Here is a 19,459-nt window from a genome sequence, read left to right as displayed (position 1 = left end):
ACATGAGTGTGTGTGTGTGTGTTTGTGTGTATGTGTATGTTGTGTGTGTGTCCTCTTTAGGTTGGCCACAGCCTCATACCTGCAGAGCACACCGCTTTCTCCTCCAGCTGTGCCGTCTGTTTCATTGTCATACTGTGCACAGAGAAAACGTTGTTGCGTGTAAGCCCAGCTGTCATTCTGTCCCTCCTGTGCCCCGGGGAGTCAAGTGCCTTTGTCTAAAGTGCAGAGTAGATTGTACAGTTGCTCTAATTAATTTGCTGATAAAGGGCTGGGAAAACAAAAATCTGTCAAATCTTTGCAGGTTCCCACAGGTGCGCGTTTCCAGTCTTGCCAGCATGTTTTATTATGGTTGATATCACTGTCTTGCTGGGAGTGATTTGTCAAATGCGGACCTGTTCTTGGCTTCCTCCTGTCCTGACTACCGGCCGTCCTTGCCAGAAGCCATCGAGGCGGGCTTTGTTAGCAGACAGTGCGCTCTACTCCGAAACGTCCAGCACCCCTCCGTTCCGGGCTTGGACCTCATGGCATGGGTGTGGCGAACTTGTTCTCGCACTTCCTCAAACCCGGTCCCCTCGGAGCACAGATCGTAGGCTACATTCTTCTGTGCTCATCCCAATTTTCCTTCTGTTGTTCAGCTTCTGTGTGTTTAGGGTCTCTGCTGGTTTTCAGAACAGGATTAACAAGGTAGTTGAATCTGCTGACACAGAGTGACCACTGCCAACTTTCCTTTCTGCCTGATCATTTGACAGAGGAATACAAGAGATAGGGTTAGCTCGCTTGCCTGTTTATCTCTTCCACTTGTGTATTGAAAGATGCTTGGAAAACCAGAGTTCTAGATATCCCATGAGGGAATGAACTGGAACTTTTTAATTTAATTTAATTTAATTTTTATTTTTTTTATCCTCACCCGAGGACATTTTTCCATTTTTTGTTCAGATAGAGTGGGAGGGAGAGAGAGGGAGAGAGAGAGAAACATCGACATGAAAGGGACACATCGAGTGGCTGCCACCCGCATGACCCAACCAGGGCCAGGGACAAACTGTAACCGAGATACGTGCCCTTAGCAGGAACCGAACCCGGGTCTCTCCAGACCGCAGGCCGACGCTCCAACCGCTGAGACAAACCGGCCAGGGCTGAACTGGAACTTTTAAGGGTTATTGTTTTCTGACAACTGGTTTTTCCCTTGGATCTGGTTGTTGTCAGTTTTTCTGTTTACTAAAATGACTGTTCTGGAAAAAGGGATGTGGAAAAGAAATCCTCAGGGTTTTCTTTAAATCCCTTACCATTTCCCACTCTCAGAATATTCTTTATGCCTTCAGCCTGAAATAAGGAACCAGTTCGGCAGCTGGAAGTTTCACCCATTTCCTTGGTATCTCAGGCAGTGATGCTGACCCAGGACAGTTGCTGCAGGGGGATTTGATGCTGTCCTAATGAAGGAACGGAGATCCTCTGATCTTTAGTACGGCCTCGCCAGAGGTTTAGGAACTATCGCCTCCGAGACCTCCGATGTGAACCAGCAACGGAGTTTGTTAGCTTCTTGCTCAGGACGGCGATGCTCTGAACCTGAGGCAGTGGGACGTGGTCACCGGGACTCTACAAAGGTGTCTTTGTGCTGCTCCAGGTCCTCCCAGCCTGCAGCTTAATAGTCCCATTGTCCTCCCAGAGCGTGGGTGACCCAGTAGCTTTTGAAATCTAGAATATCTCTCAGAAAGGAATTTAAATTTTAATGAATAGTTTCTGTGGTCGAGAGTAGTTAAGACTGATAAAGTGTACAAATACATATAAATATATAAAGGTTTACCCTGTTATCACCTGGAGGAGGACCTGTAAGATTGGGATCTGTAACCCTTGAGATTCCCAGAAGCCTCTCTAATAATAATAGCAATACTGAGAGCTCTCTTGTATTGAGCACCTACTATGTGCCAGCCAATGGTATAAGCATTTTACATGCATTAACTCATTTAATTTTTACAACCCCATGAATGAATTACTACTGTTATCCTCATTTTACAGATCGGGAAACCGAGGCACAGAAGGATGATTTGCTTTTCCATGGCTACACAGCTATGAATTAGTACAACTAGGATTTGAACCTAGGCATTTTGGCTTCAGAGTCCTAACAGCTTTGGCTGAATGAATGCCTCATGAGCAGGCGTTCCCTGTCCCTGCCATAGAGATGTTTCTAGGATTTGGATTTTTAAAGATGCCTACCTCTGCATAGGTTACGGGGATGTTCTTCTCACTCTTCCTTGCAGGTCCCGATGCCCTCACTTCTCTCTCCTCAGTGTCTGCTGCATCTTTCTACACAGACCCTCAACGGCTGGCATGTGTTAGCTCTTCGGAATGGGACTCTCTTGAGGTCTCTGGCCACACGCCTGACGTTGGGTCAGATGCCTTGAAACTTTTTCGTGGTGCATTTCTTCCAAGTGACTCCTTCAGGTGACAAGTGATATGTTTGTTTCTCTGGCCTCCTTAGGACCCTGCCAGAGGTGAATTAAGGTGGACTTGAAGAGGGCCATTTGGGTTAAAATCATGTTTGGGGTTGGAAAGGGCTTGAAAAGGGCAGAGAGCGGACATTTCAGAAAGACTATACTGTTTTCTGTGTTCTTGAACTTGTTTGTTGAGCACTTGCTAGGGGAAGTTCTGTTCTAGATAGTGTGGCGACTCCAGAGGTCAGTCGGATGCCCCCTCGCCTCGAGGGGAGAGGTGAGCTAAGGTGCGCTCTTGTGATCATAATGACGAAATGATGAAACACCTGGTCTGGAGGACTTCTGAAGTCACCTGTTTCAAGCCTCTCAGGTCACAGATGAAAACGGGGAGGTGGGGAGAATGGAGGTGGCTTGTCCAAGGTCTCACAGTACTTAGTGATGAGAGAACATTACGTGCCGCGGGGAAGATTCACGGAAAATGCGTTGGGAGTTCAGAAAAGAGGAGATTACTTCCTGCTGAAATTAAATTCAGGTGAAGCTTAAAATCTTTCTGGACTTTGCTCTCAATACCTTTTCCCAGTGAAATCTTCATGTAGGTGTATAATGAGCCAGGCATCCCTCTTTGGTTTATTTCTGTGAATAGGGGTCATTGAGAAGAAATTTGTCTAGGATACGTGTAATTACATAGTACATTCATTGGCTTCCTAAGCAGTCCTAGATCTCTCCTGTAAGAAGATTGAAATGGTACAATTTTTAATCAGGAACGGCTTTGGGACACCATGTGAAAATAGGCAGAGTATTTGATTTTTCTCTTCTAGCTTTGTTGGCAATTGCTAGTCACTCCAGGGTGTGTGTGTGTGTGTGTGTGTGTGTGTGTGTGTGTACACAAATTTTAGCAGGGAAGGTATTAAAAACCCATTGCTTAATATGGTCCTATACCTTGTTCTTAGACTGGAACACCTTCAAGAAGATCACTTCAACAAAATAACTATTGGTTACCATTTTTGTTTACTTGGAAGGACACATTTTCTGCGACATTGTCTTTATAGGAAAAACAGTTCTTAAGATACCTAACTGCCAGAGGTTGCCAAATATTGCAAATTCTTGTTATTATTTTCTCGGTGTCCCATAAAGGGCCAAGGGGGAAAAGAGAGGCCAGTCCACGCCCCCTGTTGCATGAGTGACAGGCTAGAAAGTAGAGACTTTGCAATGATTTTCTTTTAACTCTCAGATTCCCATTCATGTCTTTGACTTGGGAAAAGCTGAATCCACTTACAGATGAAAATTGATTCCCATAATTGTTAAATCTTTATGTTTCTTAGCTCATCTTTAAGACCACTGAAAGCTACATTGTAATTGCAGCTTAGGATTTGGGAGCATTCATCATTTATTTATTTATTTATTTTTTATCCTCACCGAAGGACATTTTTCCATATTTTGTTCAGATAGAGTGGGAGGGAGGGAGGGAGGGAGGGAGAGAGAGAGAGAGAGAGAGAGAGAGAGAGAGAGAGAGAGAAACATCGACGTAAAAGGGACGCGTCGAGTGGTTGCCACCCACACGACCCAACCAGGGCCTGGGACAAACTGCAACCGAGCTACGTGCCCTTAGCGGGAACCGAACCCAGATCTCTCTGGACCGCAGGCTGACGCTCTAACCGCTGAGCCAAACTGGCCAGGGCAGCATTCATCATTTATAAAAATGCTCTGAGATTTGATGTTTTTCTTAGCCTCCCAGCATTCCTGCCTAAGGTCTCAAAACTCATTTACCTTGTTTTATGGTGAAGTCACACTCACTGCTCAGTAAAGCCTGTTTGGTCTTATAAGTCACATGTTCTTATACCCTCATGCAAGGATTTATTCAGTCAACGGTAAGCATCTACTGTTTGCCAAGCACATGTCTAGACGCTGGCCATATAACAATGAACAAAAATCCCTGCCCTCATAGAGCTTATTTTCAGCAAGGAGAGACAGAAAATAAACGAACCAGTAGAGTGGATGACGGGGGTGGGGGGAGGCACAGCTCACAGTCCAGTGGGAGGCCAGGCCTGCTTTAGAAGGAGGCATTTCAGCAGAGGCTGGAAGCAGGGCGTGAGCCGAGAGACCAGCTGTGCAGAGGGAGCAGGAGGGCCCAGAGATACAGCGTGATGTTGGGAAGTTTCGGAAGCAGAAGTGTGGATGGACTAGGGTGAGAAGAGAGAAAAAGTAACAGCTGTGCAGACAGGCAAGGCTAGGGGTGGGTGGTGGGGGGAATTTAGGGCCCTAGAGTACCAGGCTTGTCCTGGTGGGAGATGGGGAGCCATGCAGTGTGACTAGGAGGGAGGCTCCGTGGGCAGCCAGGGAGCTGAAGCCTGTCACAGTCACCCAGACTAGAGACATGGGCCAGATAAGAGACCAGAGGTGAGAGACGGGTTCCTACCCGGCTCATCTTTCCACCAGGAAAGACCAGTGACATCTCCCACTTGTCAAAGCCACAGTCAAGACTGGCTGGCATCCCCTCTCTCAATAGCTTTACTGAAGTATAACTTGCATACAGTAAACTGCATATATATATATATATATATATATATATATATAAGTTGTTTGTTTAATCCTCACTCAAGGATGTTTTTCTATTGATTTTATTTATTTATTTATTTATTTATTTACAGATAGAGTGGGAGGGAGGGAAGGAGGGAAGGAGGGAGGGACAGAGGGAAACATTGATGCAAGAGACACATCGACTAGTTGCCTCCTGCAGGACCCCAATCAGAGCGGGGGAATCTAACTGTAACCTTGACTGGAATCGAACCCATGACTCTTTGGCCCACAGGCCAACGCTCTAACGTCTGAGCCAAACCAGCCAGGGGGACCTGTTGTGGGATGGGGACCCCTCGCACCTCAGGGAGAACCTTCCCACTCAAGGTGTCCCCCTGATTTTTATCCGTCACACGTGGGTGTGGGACCAGCCCGTCCACACCTCCACCCTCCTACCATTCTCAGTGCAGCTGCTGCTTTAATGTCCTAGTTGTAGGACTTCCATTCAGCTTGGCGTCAGGTGGTTCTGAAGGATGGTTGTGCTGTAGTTTAGTTGTCATTTTTTTTTTTTTATCCTCACCTGAGGACATTTTTTCATTTTTTTGTTCAGATAGAGTGGGAGGGAGGGAGAGGAAGACAGAGAGAGAGAGACAGAGAGAGAGAGAGATAGAGAGAGAGAGATAGAGAGAGAGAGAGACAGAGAAACAAACATCGATGTGAAAGGGACACATTGAGTGGCTGCCACCTGCATGACCCAACCAGGGCCGGGGACAAACTGCAACCGAGGTACGTGCCCTTAGCCGGAACTGAACCTGGGTCTCTCTGGACCGCAGGCCGACGCTCTAACCGCTGGACCAAACTGGCCGGGGCTGGGGCTGGGGCTATTTTTTGTTGCATTCTTTCTAATGTTTTATACTTTCATATGATTTTTTTTTCATCCATGATACTGGCATTTGGTAGGTCCTTTCAATCTGGACACCCATATTCTTCAGTGTGGGATTTTTTCTTGAATTTGTTATTTCTTCCCCTTGAATTTTCTCTAGAATCTATGTTTTGGTTGTTGAACCTTCTAGACTGTTCCTCTAAGTTTTAAAAATTTATTCTCTTATTTTCAGTGGTTTTGGATTTTTAAAATCTGTTCTCTGAGAGATTTCCTTAACATTACCTTCCAACTGGTCTACTGAGGTTTTCATCTTTTTAAAATACTGAAATATAACATAGGTCATTAATGTACAGCTTGATGAATTGCAACAAAGTGAATGTAGCTAGCACACAGATCAGTAAATAAAACATGCTGGCACCTCAGGAATGCTGCCTTCCGTATGGTCTTCCCCCAACAGTAACCACTGTCTTGACTTGGGTCATACATTAGTTTTACACATATTTGAATTAGAATTGTAGCTCTTTGAAGGCATCGTTTGCATCCTGCTTCTTCTTTGTGTCTGCATATAATGGAAAGTTAGTAAGCATTCGTTGCCCAAATCAGTAAGTGTTTTTATTCTTGAGTGGTTTGTGCTGTTCATTTACATTATGCTCATTATCCAGTATCTCTTTGATTTCTGTAACTACAATCTCTGCTCAGAGTTAGGAATCTTTCAATTTCAAATAGCAAATATCTTACCTAAACAGTCTTAATTTATTTTTTTATTATTAAAAATGTTTTTATTGATTTTCAAGAGAGAAAGGAAAGAGAAATAGAAACATTGATATGAGAGAGAAACATCGATCGGCTACCTCCTGCATGCTCCCTACTGGGGATCAAGCCCGCGACCCGGCATTGCCCCGACTGGGAATTGAACAGGGACCTCTCAGTCTGTGGGGTGACGCTCAATCCACTGAGCCACACTGGCCGGGCCTAAACAGTCTTAATTTAAAAGATGAGGATTTGCTCCACTTCATACTAAGACCAGAAGTCTCTCTGGTGCCAAGTGGACCTCGTCTTGGCAGTAGCACTGTGATCTGTTTCCGGGTCTTCCCCTTCATCTCGCACGCTTCCTGAGCTGGGCTCTCCTCTCTCGAGGCCAAGCAGCTTCTCACGACTGCCCCAGCTTTGCAGCCACGCTCTCTCTTTTTCATGAGTTTTGGGAAGGAGAGAAACTCCGTCTTAGACATGTACTTTGAACTCTGGGTAAAGCTTTGCCTGAAGCTAGATGAACAAATAATTACCCTCTTTTGATGAATCACGTTTGGTTGTGGTCTTCTGTGTCATGTACAACATAAAGGTTTCCTGTAAGCGTCCAGGTCCCCGGTTGCCCAAGGTTCCCTAGCCTCCGTTGTCAGCTCTGGTTTGGAGGAAGTGTTGTTTGAGAAGTATTTCCGCTTCCTGTCCTCATTTCGCATTTGACTTTAGCTCATGTCATGGTTTTGAAGCTTTAGCTGAGAGCCCAGAGCAATTTTTCTCTCCTGTCCTCACTTTCACTTTTCCCACCGAGTCCATGCAACATGATGTAATGAGGTTCTCCTAGGTACGTGAATTATTTACATCTTAAAGTTAATTTTTTCAAATGCTTAACCTGAAAGCTGACAAAGCCAGACATCACGGTGAAGGGCTTTACGTTTTTCAGTAAGTAGTTTTCAGTATTTCTCCTGAAATCCCAGGAAACTTCCAATTAAGTTTTTCAGTTTATCTGTGTCAAGGGGCTACGTGTGCCCTGGGTTGCGTCTTCCGAGGCGTCTGGGAGCAGCTTCTCGTTACAGATTCCGCACCGGGACGGAGTAGGTTTTCCCTCACACGCATGGGAATCCTCCACTGCCACGGACCTTCACTCCACAGCGGCTTGGAAGGAGATGCTCTGTGCTGGCAGCGAGCTGGCCTCCTGTCCTCCCAGCCTGCAGCAGAGCATTTCCACCTTGCAGACTCTTCGGGAGGCTTCTCCCTGGCTCATCTCACTTTCCTCGGGATAGTCCTTCAGGAGGGTTTCCAGATGCTCTACAGCTTACGCCACTTGGAAACCTGTGCAGAAAAATTATACAGAGTCTGCCCATAGAAGCTTCTGCCTTCCAGAGGGATCATTCTCAACAGCAGCTCTGATCTATCAGAAGTCTCGAGTGTCTGTCCCTTATGTGGGTCACAAAGCACTCCGTGCCCTGGCCTCTCCCCACCTCGCTAGCTTCTTTTCTTGCAAATCCCTGTCATGCATGATACTCTTGCAGCTCAGCATCGATTGTGTTCCTCTGCACCTGCCCGCTATTCCCCTCCTGTGTCTTCCCAGGCTCACACTTTCCCATCTCACTTCTGGCTCCCTCCAGTTTACAAAACAGATTCATGGAATCTGAAAACAAAGCAAACAAAACAAGAACAGAGACCACAGTGATGGTTACCTGAAGGGAAGGGATGGGGGATGAGTGAAAGGGGAAGGAGACTGTAGTCAGTAATGTGATGTGTCCACGGTGACAGACAATGACTAGAATTAGTGGGGGAATCACCATTTAAGGTATACAAATGTCAAATAATTATAGTTGGTGCCTGAAACCAATATAACCAATATATAATTTTATATCAACTATACTGAAATAAAAAACATAAATAAAAAATGACAGATTTTCCATCCATACACTAAATGTCATAGGTGAATCCAGGGCAGAGAAAGTACCATTAGGCTTCATATAACAGCTGATCATCTGTAATTTCCGGGTCTCTCCTGCCTTCAGATCTGTGACGTGGATAGGAAGGGACCTACCTAAGCCTCTCTAGGTGTGGGGTTCAGGGAGCAGAGAAAATCATTTGGAGGGCCAGAGTCTTAGAAATCTCTGTGCTTGGCCAAAGAAATAGGGCTATTTTTTAATGTGTGGTGATGATGAATATATACTTACATATCAGGGAAATTATTGACACACAATATTAATGGTGTTTATTAACTATGGTATGAAAATTCAAACGATATGTTTTGATTAAAACTGCCATCTCTTCCTTCATGCTCAAACTTCTTTGTTTCATCTCTAACAGTGGTTGCATGTAGCTTTAAAAGTGTAGACAAAATATTTGATGGCATTGATCTGTTATTGAGTGGAACTAATTTTTTCTATAAACTATGTAGCATAAAAAATCAAATTGATGAATTTGGGACGGGGGTGAGCATTAGACATTAAAACCTTACATTTAAACTTCGCTTCTTCTTAATTTATAAAATTTTAATTTTAATTATGGTACAGCTTTGACCTCTGTAACAGTTTGGTGAGCGGGAGCTGGGAATGTACCAAACACTGGGACTCTTAAAAGCTTTTCAATGTTCCGGAGGCTTCAAGGCAAGTAGGAGCCTCTGCGCGTTTCCAAAATAACACAGGGCAAGAGTAACCACTGGCAGTTGTTATGGATAATTACACATGGATTTCATTGAGAAAGTGAGCAACACTATACTTGTGCAATAAAAAATTTATCAAACCTACAGCTTCCCTCTTCCCGCCCCAGCCCAAGGAGGAAACAAGCTTTCGGTGGAACATTATTTTAATGAGCAGATTTCAAAGGTGCTGGATTTATGGGAGACATCGGGAAACACTGATTGGAATTACCGTCTCTGTTTGTCGTTCATGACTTGATTGGTGCCACATTGAGAAGAGTGTTAGGATGGAAGTTAGAGGGAAAGTAGGCAGCCAGCCTGTTAGCCTATCAGGATGACCACTTATTACCCAATGGTATTGAAACTGCCTGAACATTGTTGTCTTTATAGCTGAAATCATGTTTTTTTTTTTTAAAAAGTTGAGTTATAGATGATTTGATCAGAGGACAGAAACTTATGGATGGATACCTAGGTTATTTCTGATCTTTTGCTCTTATAAACACTGCTACAATATATATCCGTGCTCAAAGTCGTTTTGCAATCTCTGCAGGTAGAAATTTTAGTATACATTCATAAAATTGGACTTGTGGAATTCCTCTAAGTTCAAAGGGTTTTTGCGTTTGTAATTTTGATAGGTATTGCCAAATTGTCCTCTACAAAGGTTACAAGTGTGCCACTTTGCTAATACTATATTTTATCAAAGTGTTTGATATTTTCTGATCTGATAGGTGAAAAATATCTATTGTGGCTTTACTTTGAAATGACATAAATATGTTTGCATATCCTTTTTATGTTTACAGACTCATTTTATCTCCTTTTAAGTATTTTATCTTCTTAACTTTTAGCCATTATTCTACTTGATTATTGATGTTTATCATATAACGTACAGAGAGCTGGTGAAACTTGCTTATTCATGTTTCCATGTGAACTATATAATCAGCTTGCCTAGTGACCAACCCTATTCACCTGAGAGTCAGTCCTGTTGGTGTTTTTACTGTGTTCGTGTCAAATTTATGGATGAATTTGGGGAGAACTGACATTCCCTTGATGTTCAGTCTTATTTCCCAAGAATATAATATGTCATTACATTTGTTTAAATATTTTGTGTGTGTCCTTTAATAATGTTTTAAAGTTTTTCTTCATATAGACAATGCTCATATGAGAATCTTACTAGGTATTTTTTATAAGCATACTTGGTAGCTAGCACTTTCTTAATTCACCTATTGCTTGGGATATTTTATTCAGGTTGATTTGCAGATAAGTAATCATGGCATTTGCAAAAGAATGTTTTTCTTATTAAAACATTTATTACCTCTTTTTGCATCTAATTAGGGTTCCTCTGTTATGCCACTCCAGAGATCATCATCATGTTGGCCATTCCTCCCTGAATAATGATGAGTCACTGTAGTGATAAAGGACATTGTTTTCTAATTCCTAACTTTGGGAACATTTCTTTCGAAAATATGATGTTGGCTTTGAGGTTGAGTAGATCTTTGTTTTAGCATGTTAAGGAGCTAGCCACCTATATCCATTTTATTAAGGTTTTCATTATGAAAGGATATATTTTATTGAGTACTTTTGTGTATTCTGGTGACTCATGCTTTTTTTGTGTATATTGACCTATTCTTGTATTCCTGAAATAAGTTCTACTTTGTTGTGGACTGTTATTTTTATAATATGATGCTGTGTTTGAATTCTATTTTCTTATGTTATATTTAGGGATTTTGTACTGATTATCAGATGTGAGACCGGTTGATTGTGTATGTGTGTGTGTGTGTGTGTGTGTGTGTTTGGATACATACTAGTCTATCTCCAAGAAAAGAATTTGGAAACTTTTCTATTTCTATGCTCTTAAACAATTGAAAGTGTATTGAATTACTTCTTAATTGTTTGGTAGTATTCTCATTTGTAATTCTCTAGGCCTGTGTTTTCCTGAGAGTTTCTTGACAACTTTCTCTTTATCTTCTGTGTCTTATTTAGCTTTTCTACTCTTCTGGGTGGATTTAGTTATTAATATATTTCTAAAAACTAACTATTTAATCTAGATGTTCTAACTTATTTGCATGGAATTTAACCAAATAATCTTTTTTTTCCCTTGATACCTGTGGTTATTTCCTCACTATGTTAAAATTTTTTTATTAAGAAATAAACAGCATATTAAAAATATTCTCAAAATTATTTATTTTTAAAAATATGATATAAAAGAAGGATATTTTTATTAAAACTTCAGTTATTCCTAAGGTAACTATGATAGTACCCAGAACTTGAGATGGAACCTTTCTGATCGCTCTCTTCTCTTTGGACAGGCCCCGAAGAGGGAAGTGAGGATGATCCTCAACTGGAAGGCAGGGATCCTGACGTTTGGCATGTTGGTTTCAAGATCTCCTGGGACATAGAGACACCTGGCTTGGCAATACCCCTTCACCAAGGAGACTGCTATTTCATGCTTGGTAATTGGAGTTTCAAAGCCCTATTGATGCTCTGTTGTCTAAGTTTTACATTATTGGGTACATATTTTGAATATGTCTTTTGAAATAAATTTTTCAAGTATTTTTTTTTAGAAGTTCATGGTTTTGTTTTTTAATGTTGTTTTTTTTTTTCTCTTTATTGATTTTAGAGAAAGAGGAAAGGAGAGGGAGAGAGAGAGAGAAACATTGATGAGAGAGAACATCGATTGGCTACCTCCTGTGTGCTCTCCACTGGGGATCAGGCCCACAACCTGGGCACGTGCCCCGGCTGGGAATTGAATTGGTGAGCTCTTGGTGCATGGTTTGATGCTCAACCACTGAGCCACACCAGCCGGGCAACTTTTCAAGTATTTTATAGTGACAATGAAACTTATACATGTAACTAGTTTATTTGTTTGCTTTTTGAGATACTGCTAATTTTTAAAAGTTACTTTTCTTTCTCATTGTTTCTGGAGTCCTGCAAATGTTCTAAACAATTCTCAGGAGTCTTCATCAGAGCCACTAAATCATCTAAAACAACTTATCATCATGAAGTTTTAAAAATATTTCCCTGTCTGTATAAGTCCTTGGTGAGAATGAGTGTCCTGTAGTGTTTCCGGAAGCCGTGCTTCACCTGTGGTTTGGTGAACTGAACCTGTGCAGTTCGGGGAGCTGTGTTTTTGCTTCTTTACTCTGAGTTTAGTGTTTTGTTTTGGGCGTTCTCGTTGTTTTCCGATGTACAGTATCCTCTTTTACTCCTCAAGCTCTCAGGGTCTGTGCTCTCCTTGGCTGTAGCTGTTGCTTATCCTGGGCTTATTTCACTCCTGCCTGCTGGGGTCCACTCATGTGCTGGTCATGGAGCCAGGAAGCACTGTGGCTCGAATGCAGTATTTATGATCCGATTATTTCCCAGTTAATTAAGTATTTTTAGTGGACCCACTATGTTCTCCAGACTGCATAAGGTTCTGGAGGAGATACTGGGGATGGATAAACCTTGGTCCTTGCCTTCTAGGAATTTGGGTTTTGCAATAGCTCTTTAGGCCGTTACCTCGTGAAGTATTCTCCAAACGTCCGTCCTTCGCACGCCAGCTTGGGTTCTTGCCGTATCCACATTGCACCTTACCGCCACTACCTGATGTTTCTCTCTAAATGGACCCAGCTCGTTTTCATGGAATGACTTTATTTTAGTGGGAGGTTTTATATTACTATTTTAGATGGAAAGCCAGTATCTCCTCGCATAACTAGAAATTTTCATGAATCTGTAAAGTAAAACAGTATTAAGTGTCTGCATTTTTTTTTTTTTTTCTTTTCCGAAGATCCTGAGTCTGAGTCCCATTCTGTCTTTAAAAGGGAGATCAGTGACTGTGAGAGAGGAGTTAACTCTGTAATGGTACCTCCCAGAGATTTTCTCCTTGACGTCGGCAGGAAGACGGGAAGGTCATTTTGTAGGGAATGACCTTCTCACAGTGGGACTCCCTGGCATTTAATGTTGTGTCCCTCTACCTCTGAAATTCTTCTCCCGGGTTGATTCCTGCATTTGTCGAACACTGATCTAAGTAAGCCCTAAACCTCATGCCTTCCGTCGGCACATCGCTGTACAGTTCACAAGTCAGTGTCACGTAAGCAATCTCATTCAGTCTCCAGACAGCCGTGCAGGGACAGTGCGGGACTGTTTTCAGTTACTGTGAGGCAGGTCAGGGATCAGAAGGGGTTTCAGGTTTCATATACAGATGGTCCCTGACTTAGGATTGTTCGACCTCTGATTTTTTTGGCTTTATGATGAGGTGGAAGCAATGAACATTCAGTAGAAACCATACTTGGAACTTTAAATTTTGACCTTTTCCCTGGCGAGCATTACGCAGTGCTGTACTCTCTGGCGATTCTGCCCACCGGGAGGCTACTGTCAGTGCCCTTAGCACCGTTAAGGTGGGCGGGGCTGAGTGGCAGTGGTCAGCAGGTTACGTGTATTCAAGGCGTTTTCACCTGCAGTGGTTTCAGCATGCCTGGGCCTATCCGAAGGCACCCTTGCAAGTGAGGAGCTCTGTACAGTGCTTTCCCCTCTGAACTGGACCACTTGGACTTGACCCTCATTCACTAAACTCTCTTTGTGGGGATGTTTTTAGGGGTAAGGTCATCTTCCCTGCCTCTCCCGTTTGCCTCAGGAATGAAGTTTCTATTCTGAAGTCTCTGCCCCATTGTTGAGTATCATTTGTAGGTAAAACAGATTATTATCTCATTTTTTAATGTACCACCCAGATATGGATATTTACCTCGAGTATAAATAGGTGTTCATTTAAGCCAATAAACCACTTTCCTTTGGCTACTTTGTTCAGGAGTTTCTATTAGCAATTTGCATCATTAAAATAAATGACAGAATGGTGCCATTTTATATATATTTTTTCTTTTATTCATTTAGAGGGAGAGAGGGGAGAGAGATAGAAACATCGATGAGAGGGAACATTGATTGGCTGCCTCCCGCCTGCCTGGCACTGGGGATTGGGCCCACAACCTGGGCATGTGCCCTGACCAGGAGTCGAAACGGCAACCTCTTGGTGCATGGGGTCAACACTCAACCACTGAGCCATACCGGCTGGGCAGAATGGTGTCATTTTAATAGCTTTATTAATTTCTGCTTATAAAAGTAGTAAATGCACATTGTAAATAAATGTTCAGCTATCTTCCACTTATTTATTAACATCTTGTGTGTTCTTTTCTAATTAAAAAAAGTGATGTATTCTCATTCTAGAGAAAAGAAACTCTGAAAAATATAAAATGAAAGAAGACTTAAAAAATCACCTTCATGCCTGTTTCAGTATACTCCACTTCAGTCTTTTTTTCTACCCCTACACATGTCTGGAATAACAGTAGTGTGTGAGCACCAGCCGCATTTACCGGGGACGAATTCCAAGTCCAGCACCCTTCAGTCCCCTCAGGAACCTAAGAAGTAGATCTCAGCTGCGCTCGAAAGAAAACTTCAGGTCAGGTTGATGCAGTGACTCAGCCATGATTGCACAGCTACTCAGAAGCATGGCCTGGACCCTGTCATCTTAGCCCGCTCAGGCTCTGCCACTGCATGTCGGGCCGTCCCCCCTCCTCCCTTGCGGGCGCTGACCCCTGCTCTGGGCTCCCGTGCCCCCCCTCCCCAGCCTGGTGCCCATGCCTCAGGTTCTAGGACTGAATTGTTCAGGAAGAGAACAAAGGAAGATGATGACAACAGTCTGCTTCTTTCTTTTCCAAGTTATGTGTTTTTTTTCATGCCTCAGAAGTAGATTAAGTTACTTCTGAGGCATGAAGAAGTAGGTTAAGTTAATAATATTAAATAATCCTATTGTCCTTTTGACGTATGTGTTTCAATGCATATACATTTTAAAATACACGTTTGGTCCCTTTAGCTGTTGTAGGCGATTAAGAGAAGAAGCGAGTGTTATTTTATAGGAGCTGATAGCCCAGACACAGTTTCTAATCCTGCCTTCGGATACAGGGGAGATGGCTGGGACCTGCTGACCCAGGCCAAGCACAGCACAGCGTATCCAAGGTTTGCATCTAGAATATATTTTCGTATTAAGATGTCATAACGGATTTCTAAACTGAATTTTCCTCCATCTTCTCTCTTTTTTTTATCCCCACCCGAGGACATTTTTTCATTTTTTGTTCAGATAGAGCGGGAGGGAGAGAGAGAAACATTGACGTGAAAGGGACACATCGAGTGGCTGCCACCTGTATGACCCAACCAGGGCCGGGGACAAACTGCAACCAAGGTACGTGCCTTTAGCGGGAACCGAACCCAGGTCTCTCTGGACCGCAGGCTGACGCTCTAACCGCTGAGCCAAACCGGCCAGGGCTCCTCCATCTTCTTTTAAACAAAACCAACCAACCAAACAAAAAAAGCAGCCATGGTGAAATGCTCCCTTTTCTCTGCACTTTTGCAAATCCAAATACTATCAGGAGCCCCGAGGAGGGACCTCAGCCCTGCGCTGATATCTGAAATATGAACTTCATAGCACTTATGACAAGGAAACAGTTTAGCTCAATTTATAATAATATATTGGTCTGCAGAGGAAGCACGGGCTGAGCCCTGCTGTCTCAAGTAAATACTCGGGGGGTGTCTGATGGGGAACGAGTCGGGTGCCTGGAATAAATCCAGTGCCTGTGCGAGTGAGTGAAGGCCCTGCTGGCGGTGCCCGAGGACACGCTTAACTGGAGTTGTCACGGTTTTACTTTGAAATTGGAATCTTTGCCCTAATCTCAGAGTTAGACATGACCAGATTTGCAAACAGATTTACAATTTTCACTAATTTTCCAACCAGGACTTCAAAACACACTTAGAAAGAAAAAAAAATAGACTCTGGTCTTTTTCAGAGTAGGATGATTTACTTGGCCACAGATGTTTTCCATAGACTGAATGTAACCTGGGACTTAGGGACTTAAAGTGGCTTGCAGACAAACTGTATGTTTGTTTTCTGCGGGACAGATTACATAGTTCAAGGGACATCGACCCAATTATGTGTATTAACCAGGAGCCAGGCATGGAGGTGGGATGTTTCAGGACAGAGGTGAGTGCGAGGTAAACAGTTGGGGGTGAACCACCACCCCCCTTTAATTTATTATTATTACTTTTTACCTGTCACTATTCATGACTCCATTCTATCTCGTCTCTTTACCTGTGTTTCCTTAAATCCAACTGAATCTCATTACCAATTACCTGTTGTTACCATAACGATCAGCCACTTTTTCAGTTGCCCAGTAAAAATTCCACTGCAAAAAAGAGAAAAAAAGCAAAATCAGTTGAAATGCATAGTCTTTCTTTTTGGGTTTTCCTTACTGCACCCACAGTTCGGGGTGACACACTGAAGGGTCGTGGCATTTCTGTCGGGGGAGCAGGTTCCAGACGCCCTGCACCATCTGTGGGGCTGGCACGGCCAGCAGTCTCCGAGGCTCTGCCTCCCCTGTCAGACCAGAGCCGATCCTCCTCCGGGGTGTTGTCAGGCCAGCACGAGGTTCGGGCAGTGCTCTGCACATGCGCTCTGAATTTGGGGGCTTGGGAAGACTGGGACCTGGGCCGCGGTCCTTGGAGAGCCGGTGAGGTGAGTGAGTGACCGAGGAGTGTTGAGCCTTGTTCAAATTTTGCTCTACACCCCGACTTCGGCCAGCTTTGTGCCTGACTGTTGCACATACATACTTCCATCGCATGTCAGGGGCTACGGGACGGGACATCTTGCCGGTGATGCTTGAGGCTGAGAAGAGTGGGCGTCTGGCCACTGGCATCGGAGCTCGGGGGTGGCCATGGTCTCACCTCGCGGAGGCTGTTTCCTCACAGGGCCTGGTCAGGAGCTTCCATAAACGACGGTCACCGTCTTTGAAATGTCCATAGTCGAGAGCACAGGACCCGAAGCTCTGAGCCTTCCATGTGCTACAACCCGAAAATACCCCGCGCTTCTCAACAGGAGCCTGTGGCTGGAGCCGGTAGCCCTGTGGCTGGAGGGACAGAGGCCTCTGGGAGCTGAGCCGAGGCTCCTCTGGGACTTCGCTCGGGGACCGTGGCATCTCAGTAAATCCGCCAGGTGGCCCTCGATCCTGCCCCGACTTAGACATTTCCTTCAAAGGAAAAGCCTTTTGTTATTTTTCCCTCTGACCCCGTCCCTTTTTCCCCCCAGCCTCTGGCTGACCAACTGAAGGAAAAAGTACCTATAATTTATGGCTTAATCATAAATTCTCCGTAATTGTACTTTATTGCCTCTCCGGGGCCCTGAGATGTAGGTGCTGCGCTCTGCTCTCTGCCGAGGCCAGGGACTAACACAGAAGCGGCCATAAATTAGGACCCGGGCGGTAAGCTTGAGGGATTGCCGTCTCAGTGGAAAGTGCTGGAACAGCCAAATGAGCACCTGTCATGTTTGTTTTCACTTTGAAAAGTAGAAACATGACAGGATAGTTTCGATGGCTTGTCCAATGTGAACTCGGCGTTCCTACCTTCTCAGCAAGGGCGCTGTCGGCTCGCCCCGTCGCTTTGTGCAGGGCTGGGGATGCGTCTCCTCCGCAAACGTTCTCTGAAACATGCCCCAACGCTGACATTTTCAAACGTGGGCTCTTGGACTCGATGCCTGGTTTTCCTGTGTTCAGGAGAATTGGGGAGAGGCCATGGCTTGTGGAATGTACTCCGGGATCGGACCCGGATTCCCGGGTGCTGGAGAGCATTTGCCCCCTCTTAACTGTTCTTATGCGGCCAGTTTTTCTTCTTTTTGCTTATTTCTATGTTGTTTTTTGTGTTGAACTTTACTTGAAAGGCATGAGATGAGCACCTGCTGAGGAACAGGCCCTGCACTGGATGCTTGGATGTATTTGGTTTCTTTTTCATAACAGGCCTATCAGCTAGGTACTCCCCATCCTCTGATCCCCATTTTTATCCCCAGGAAAGGAAATGGATGAAGAGTGATTGCTCCCTTGCACGTGGTTTCTTTTAGAGAGCTGAAAATGCTCTGAAATTAGTTTGTGGTGATGGTTGCACAATCCTGTGAACATACTAAAAAATCCAGTGAGTTATAGACTTGCAGTGAGGGAATTGTTGGGTGTGTGAATTACATCTCAAGGAAGCTCTTTTTAAAAAAGGAAATCGAGGTTTAGAGAGGCGAAATGACTTGTTCAAAGGGACATTTCTAATAAAGTTTGTGTTTGAATTCAGGGCTTTCTGAGACCAAAGCTGCTCTCTCTACTAATTATGGACTCATGCAATATCTTTTTTTAAAAAGATGTAGAAAAGAAAATGAACAGTTCATAGATGGATAATCATATATTCTCATTGTAAAGAATTCTAACAATGTGGAACTATGGAGAATAAAAGGTGGTCCGGCCAGTGTTGCTCAGTGGTTGAGCATCGACCCATGCATCAAGAGGTCGCTGGTTTGATTCCCAGCCAGGACACATGCCCAGATTGTGGGACTGACCCCCAGTGGGGGGCATGTGGGAGGCGGCCAGTCCATGTTCTCTCTCATCAATGTTTCTATCTCTCTCTCTCTCTTCCTTCCTCTCTCTCTAAAATCAATAAAGAAAAAAAAATTTTAAAACACAAAAGGGGGGACTTCTGGTCAAGATGGTGGCGTAGGTAAACGCGGTACCGCGTCCTCCCACAACCACATCAAAGTTACAACTAAACTACAGAACAACCATCATTCAAAGCCGCCTGACACCGAAGGGAAGTCCTACAACTACGGGATTAAAGCAGCAGCCACATGGAGACTGGAAGGAGGGGCGGAGGGGACGGGCTGGGCCCACACCCACGTGTGGCGGATAAAAATCAGGAGGACACCTCGGCTGGGAAGGTCCTTCCTGAGGACTGAGGGGGCCCCGTCCCACACCAGGTGCCCTGCTCAGGGTTCCAGTGCCAGGAAGAGAATCCCCATAACCTCTGGCTGGAAAACCAGCGGGAACTGAGGCTCAGGGAGGCTGAAGCAGCTGGAGGCCCAGGCTGCTCCTTAAAGGGCCCGCGCACGGACTTATCGGACTCTCTCTCTCTAAGCTTGGAGGGGAGGCAACTCCAGGGGCACCAGACATACAGGGAAGAACTGAGCTGTTTGGCACTGGAGCGAGGGCTGGAGAGGGGACTTTCTCGGGGACAGACGTGCTGGCAGAGGCCTTTGTTCCTTTGGTGAGCCCTTCCCTAGGGCGGCAGACAGCCGCCATATCTGGGACTCCAGCAACCTGCCTCACACTGGTAGCCCCGCCCTGGTGACTCCCTGAGGCCCCACCCCACCCAACTTTCAGGCCCACCCAAGCTGTTGCCAGTTGCTTAACCATAGGA

At 44.5% G+C, this 19,459-nt stretch overlaps 1 protein-coding gene across 2 annotated transcripts in view; it reads left to right on the top strand.

The window, feature by feature from the left end:
* The window catches only part of FTO (FTO alpha-ketoglutarate dependent dioxygenase), a 335,534-nt gene that overhangs the window by 108,541 nt on the left and 207,534 nt on the right, over positions 1-19,459 (top strand). For both annotated transcript variants that reach the window (XM_036274139.1, XM_036274140.1), the window contains exon 4: positions 11,527-11,670. In XM_036274139.1, the coding sequence (XP_036130032.1) occupies positions 11,527-11,670 (144 nt within the window). The remainder of the gene's footprint in view (positions 1-11,526; positions 11,671-19,459) is intronic.

The sequence above is a fragment of the Molossus molossus genome, unplaced genomic scaffold, assembly GCF_014108415.1.
Source record: "Molossus molossus isolate mMolMol1 unplaced genomic scaffold, mMolMol1.p scaffold_m16_p_21, whole genome shotgun sequence".
Taxonomy (NCBI): domain Eukaryota; kingdom Metazoa; phylum Chordata; class Mammalia; order Chiroptera; family Molossidae; genus Molossus; species Molossus molossus.
This window is presented reverse-complemented; position numbering and strand designations above follow the sequence as displayed.